Raw genomic sequence first — 6,293 nt, forward strand, 5'->3', positions numbered from 1 at the left:
TTTACACCCCCCCAGCAGAACAGGGCTGACTCCTCTGGAGCCCACGGACAGAGGCCCTTGCGCTGCACAGCACAGTCAGACAGTGCAAACAGAGCTCCAGAAAGGGAGCTGAACGAAGGTAAAAGACAGAGGAAAGGTGGGGGGTTCTATGAGAAACAGAAGGGGTTTGGATCAGAGAAGGCTGCTCTAACCTGACACTATCTTTACCTCCTTGGACAGTCCACAAAGCCCCGAGCAAGCAAATGTCCAACAGCAGCTCCTTCAACGAGTTCCTCCTCCTGCCATTCGCTGACACATGGGAGCTGCAGCTCTTGCACTTCTCGCTCTTCCTGGGCATCTACCTGGCTGCCCTCCTGGGCAACGGCCTCATCATCACAGCCGTAGCCTGCGACCACCGCCTCCACACCCCCATGTACTTCTTCCTCCTCAACCTCTCCCTCCTCGACCTTGGCTCCATCTCCACCACTGTGCCCAAATCCATGGCCAATTCCCTGTGGGACACCAGGGCCATTTCCTACTCAGGATGTGCTGCCCAGATATTTTTCTTATTTTTTTTATCTCTAGCAGAGTTTTATCTCCTCACTGTCATGGCCTATGATCGCTTTGTTGCCATCTGCAGACCCCTGCACTATGGGACCCTCATGGGCAGCAGAACCTGTGTCAAAATGGCAGCAGCTGCCTGGGCCAGTGGTTTTCTCTATGCTGTCCTGCACACTGCTAACACATTTTCAATACCACTCTGCCAAGGCAACACAGTGGTGCAGTTCTTCTGTGAAATCCCCCAGATCCTCAAGCTCTCCTGCTCAGACGCCTACCTCAGGGAAGTGGGACTTCTCGTGGTTGGTGCCTGTTTATCTTTGGGGTGTTTCGTTTTCATTGTGCTGTCCTACGTGCAGATCTTCACTGCTGTGCTGAGGATCCCCTCTGAGCAGGGACAACACAAAGCCTTTTCCATGTGCCTCCCGCACCTGGCTGTGGTCTCCCTGTTTGTCAGCACTGGCATCTTTGCCTACCTGAAGCCCCCCTCCCTCTCCTCCCCAGCTCTGGATCTGGTGGTGGCTGTTCTGTACTCGGTGGTGCCTCCAACTCTGAACCCCCTCATCTACAGCATGAGGAACAAGGAGCTCAAGGAGGCACTGAGGAAACTGATTCAATGGGCCCAATCTCAGCACTGATAACTGTCCATTTTGCATCAATTCCTCAGGGTACCTCCCATCAAATCTTTTTGTTTTGCATTTCTTTCTTTCTTATTTTCCTCTTTTTCCTTTAAAAAAAAATCAGGTTCATGTTATGTCTACTCAAGAATCTCTCATTTGAATCTGACCCAGAGACTGTGTTGAAGCAGGAAGCCCGGTTTCCCCCTTCATCAGCAGAGATGGGGGAACCTCAGAGCCCCCTAGTCTGAGCTCCCTCGGATGCCCCAGTGCAATGGGGAGAGTTTCCCTTTGCAGTGTCTCTTCTGGCGCTGACACCAAGGGAGCTCAGGGGCACAGAGTCAGGCTCAGACGAGTGCAGGCCGGGTGAGACCATGGGTCCCATGTCCCCTGGGTCACAGTCAGGGTGTGATCTCACACCCCTCTCCTGTGAGGGTGGCAGCCAAGTGTCACCGTGGGCTGGTCCCTTCCCTCTAAAGCACTCCAACACCACAAGTGGAGGGGGAGGGGAGGGGAGTCAGGCAGCAGCTTGTGGGGACAGACCCCCATGCTTGGCAGTATCATCCCCCCACTGCCACAGCAGGCATTTCCTTGCTGCAGCCTTCCCATGGGGGCTGCAGCTTTCCTGGAGACACATCCCCACACAGCAGCAGGAATTACTCTTTTTAGGGTTGTTTTCTTCATTTCCATGATGGCCTTCTGTGCTCTGTGGATATGACGCAGGAGTTCTCATAACCTGGTGGTGGTAGGCTTGTGTTTCCATGTGCATGTGTCCTGGAAGTACAGGCAGGAGCAGGCAATGGGCACCCTTATGCCAGTCCTGGCCTCCAGAATAACATTTCCACAATAAAAGGGGATCTCCCCTGTGACGTGCCTGAAATCTGGCCTTTCTTCAGGAGATGGAGTCAAAAATATGCTTGAGGGGTTGGATCACTAAGAGGTCTTGTGTTCTACTTCCGTACTCCATGGGCTCAAGAGGATGAGCTCAGAGTCCCTGGGTGATCTGTTAGGGACCGAGGGCTGCACTCAGAGCTCATTTCTCAGTGACCAGTGCCAGTGGGGATGGGGAATGGTGTCTGAAATGTCTGCCTGGGGCTGTCCCGCAGGTGACAGTGCTGATGAGAGATGCCCAACCTTCTGGAGGGGAAATGGAGCCCCACGAGAGCCCAGGGGATGTCCAGGGACAGTGTGTGCCTGGGGGTGGGCAGTTAGTGGAGCCTCACAAAGTGAGGGATGGTTCATGGTGCAGTAACTAGAAGGTAGAGCACTAAATCCAGGTATGCATGGGGAAACGAGGGCTCTGCAATCCCCAGAGAGGCAGTGGGGACCCAGGAGGCCCAGGGAAGGGGCCCTGGAGAGTGATTCCTGCACCCTCAGTGAAACACCACAGGCTGGAGCTAGTGTCCCCCCAAACACATCTCCTGCCATTGCCAACATCTTGGGGTCCCTCTGAGCACTGTCCATGGGCACAGACAGGTGCCAGCAGTATCAGTGGTGGTGACCCCTGTCCAGCTGGGTCTGCTTCCCACCCCAACCAGCACGGTCCATGGCCCCACAGCAGGGCTGCTCCATGTGGGAAGCGGAGCCAGGAGCCGAGGGTGCCAGCAAGGCAGGTGGGGCAGGGACCCACTGATGAGAGGTGCCGTTCTGCAGAGCCTGGACAAGAGGAGCAGAGCAGGCTTGGGGATCCTAACCAGGGTCAGGCACAGTCCAGTGATGGCCAGATGGGACTGCAGGGCTCCTACAGCCCTGCTTTGTGTGGGAGGTTGGACTGGAGACCTCCAGAGATCCCTTCCCACCAGAACTCCTCTGTGAATCCATGAATTCTCAGCCTCTACTCTGGCACCACTGGCACGGGGACGAGAGCACCTGGGGCAGAGCAGAATGAGCTTGTCTGGGAGAGCAGCAGGGGGAAGATCCCAACGCCCCTCCCTGGCTCAGCCTTGGTGTTTGGAAAACTCCCTCATGAACCCTGAGAGGCTTCATCTGCCTCTTCCAACCTCCCTGTGCTCCTCTCCCATCAGCCAAAGTGGAGTCCAGCATTGCCTGGGGACTCTCTTCCCCATAGGGAGCAGAGGGAGGATCTTCACCAGCCACACGCTGACTTTTCCACCCCCAGCTTTTGCAGTTGCCTGCGCCTGGGTCTGCCCACTTGCCTTCACCATGGTCACAGCTGCACTGAAGCCCATGAAAATCTTGGTGCTCCCACCTTCGAGCTGGCATCCACCCTGAACCTGGAGCCTGATCAGCCACAAAGGCATCACCCCTCCAGTGCCCTGGCCCTGAAGCCGAGAGCAGAGGTCTTTGCCCCAATTTCCCTGCTCCTCCCCTGCTCCCAGCACATCTACTGCCGTGCCCATGTCAAACTCTCCTGTCACCAGACTGCTCCAGGCCTGAGGCAGCTCCAGCTCCCTCCAGGGCTGCACTGGAGCCTTTCAGGAGCAGGCTGAGGTGGGGCTGGCACTGCCAGGGTGGGTCGAGAGAGGGCAGCTCCCCTCTGCCACACTGGGGCTGGGGCTGAGGCTGGGGCTGGGGCTGGGCATAGCGTTGCCCTGGGGAGCTCCCTGAGGAGCCGCTCCGGGGGATCCTCCACCTCTGCCCTGGCAGCAGCACCAGCGCTCAGGGTGCCGGGGTGGAAGTGCACAGAGGGTGGAATGGGCATGGGCTGCCCAGGGGGAGCATCAAAACCTTGTCCATGCATGCAGGGATGGAGTGAGGAAAGCCAAAGCTCGGCTGGACCTGGAACCACAGACCTCAGATGTGGAAACGGCTAGGGTATTCTTAAATGACTCTTAAATGATCCCCTGGAGTCTGAGGGGTCAAAGCACCCAGCCCCTGCCCAGCCCAGGCTGTGCCCAGCGTGAGGGTCAGCAGACTGCTGTGCTTCAGCGTCTGCTGGGTTCTGGTGCAGAAGAGAGGCCATGCAAGGCTGGTCTTTTCCCCTCCATTGGGGTACGGAGACCTGCAGGAGGACGGAACTGGCCATGGACCACCTCACAGCTGGGTGAGCAGCCAGTGCTGGAAAGGGGTGATGTGAGGGGCTGGTCTGGGACAATGGCCCTGGGGCAGCTTCCCCACTGTGTCCGTGCAACACAGGGAACAACCTGGGCTCTCCTCTCCTGCACCCACCATGTCCTGCTGCCTTTCCCAGCAGACCTGCATTTGCCTGCAAGCACATGGCTGTGTGCTCCCACACTGCCGTTCACACGCAGGAGCTGCCTGCTGGCATTTGTCCTCTCCTGGGCCCTTTCCAGACCAGACCAGACCCTCCCCAGCTCTCCCCACCTCCCCTGCCCTCTCCCCAGCCCACCCAGCACAGCAGACCAGGCTGGGGTGGCCCCACAGCAGTGCCTGTGGCAGGGGGCTGCAGAGCTCTGGGCACTCACCCCACAGCCCCAGCCCCTCTGCAGGCCACAGCAGCTGCTGGGGGGCACAGAGGGGTGTCAGCCTCCCCATCAGACCCACACCTGGGGGCCAGCAATGGCACAAGGCAATGGAGGCCAGGCACTCCATGTCTCCACTGCTCTCATGACCAGAGATCCTTCACCCTGGATGCCTGCAGCCCCTCTGGGCAGCCCCTCTCCCCAGGGCAGCACAAGACTCCTGGCCCCGGGGCTCCTCAGGCAGCTCCAGTGTCAGGGCAGCCTGCCCGGAGCTGACACACACGGAAACAGGTTTTCATTTATTCCCCCCCACAAGCACACAATTGCTCCTTTGCTCTTCTCTGGAGATGTCCCTGCTCCCCAGAGAGCCTTTCCCAGCTGAGTGTGTCTGTGCTGGCCCAGCCAGCCATTCCTGCACCCCTGCCCTCTGCTCCCTGCAGGGCCCCCGGGCTGGTGGTGCTGCTCTGCAGGGCGAGCAGGCAGATGTGCAGTGGTCCTGGGTGACTCCTCACTGGCCGTGCTGGTGAGGGCAGACCCAGCTGGACCAGCATCATTGCACCTGACAAGCCCTCCCCAGGGTCTGTGGCTGTGGAGGATGCTTGGAGCAATCACAGGCCATTTCACATTGCTCAGGATGGGTTCAGAGGTGTCGTTAGACTCAGCCCACTCCCTCTCCTGAGACTGCAGAGCCCTGATGTGGTGCATTCCCTGGTTTGGCCCTTCACCTTTGGGTGACTACCCCTGGTTTGGGGGTTCTCCACTCACTGCCCATTCCAGGCACACGCTGCCCCTGGAGATATCCTGTGCTCTCCGGGTGGCTCCATACTCCCTTCCAGAAGGATGGGCATCTGTCACCAGCCCTCTAATAGGTGGGACAGTCCCTGGCAGAGACCTCTTGACCACTCACCCTCTCCAGGGGCACTGGGCACCCACAAGTGACGGCTCCATCCAGCCCTCCCTCCCTCGCACATCACCCTCTGCGTGCATCCCCCTTAGCCAATGGAAATCCCAAGCACAGCAACAGGACCTTTTTGGGTGCAATTCCCTGAGTGCATTCTTGGCTCCAGGGTGGGAAGAAGAGCCTTTTGTTCAGGTACAGTACTAAGTAGTACCCCTTTTATTACAGAGATGCTACTTGGGAGGCCACCTCTGACACAGTGATAGGCAGATTTACAGAAGGCCTCTGGGTTAAACAGATGGGCTTTGCGACTTTGGAGAAGTGGGAGGAATTCAAACTTGTGCACAGATGTGACTATCACAGACAGAATGCACAATGCACAAGAGCTGCTGGAGATAAACGGGGAATTGCTTGTGAGGAGAGATGGGCAGCTCATTGCTGCTGAACTAGTACCAGCTGAAAGAGTTTCCTCACTGCCTCCTGGATCTCCTTGTTCCTCATGCTGTAGATGAGGGGGTTCACTGCTGGAGGCACCACCGAGTACAGAACAGCCAGGAGCAGATCCAGATCTGGGGAGGAGATGGAGGGGGGCTTCAGGTAGGCAAACATGACAGTGCTGATGAGCAAGGAGACCACAGCCAGGTGCGGGAGGCACATGGAAAAGGCTTTGTGCTGGCCCTGCTCAGAGGGGATCCTCAGCACAGCAGTGAAGATCTGCACGTAGGACACCACAATGAAAATGAAACACACAAAGCCTAAACAGGCACCAACCACAATAAGCCCAACTTCCCTGAGGTAGGAGTCTGAGCAGAAGGGCTTGAGGATCTGTGAGATTTCACAGAAGAACTGGTCCAGGGC

General features: G+C 57.6%; 1 protein-coding gene across 1 annotated transcript; it reads left to right on the forward strand.

The window, feature by feature from the left end:
* The first annotated feature begins 242 nt into the window (after window positions 1-242).
* LOC135326174 (olfactory receptor 14A16-like) lies at window positions 243-1,175 on the forward strand. The gene has a single exon (XM_064504024.1). It carries the CDS (start codon window positions 243-245, stop codon window positions 1,173-1,175), a length of 933 nt encoding a protein of 310 aa, XP_064360094.1.
* Window positions 1,176-6,293: the final 5,118 nt, after the last annotated feature.

The sequence above is a fragment of the Dromaius novaehollandiae genome, unplaced genomic scaffold (genome assembly GCF_036370855.1).
Source record: "Dromaius novaehollandiae isolate bDroNov1 unplaced genomic scaffold, bDroNov1.hap1 HAP1_SCAFFOLD_37, whole genome shotgun sequence".
Taxonomy (NCBI): Eukaryota; Metazoa; Chordata; class Aves; order Casuariiformes; family Dromaiidae; genus Dromaius; species Dromaius novaehollandiae.

Excerpts from the sequence above, each read along its gene's own strand:
- LOC135326174 (XM_064504024.1), top strand. The coding sequence starts at position 243 with ATGTCCAACAGCAGCTCCTTCAACGAGTTCCTCCTCCTGCCATTCGCT.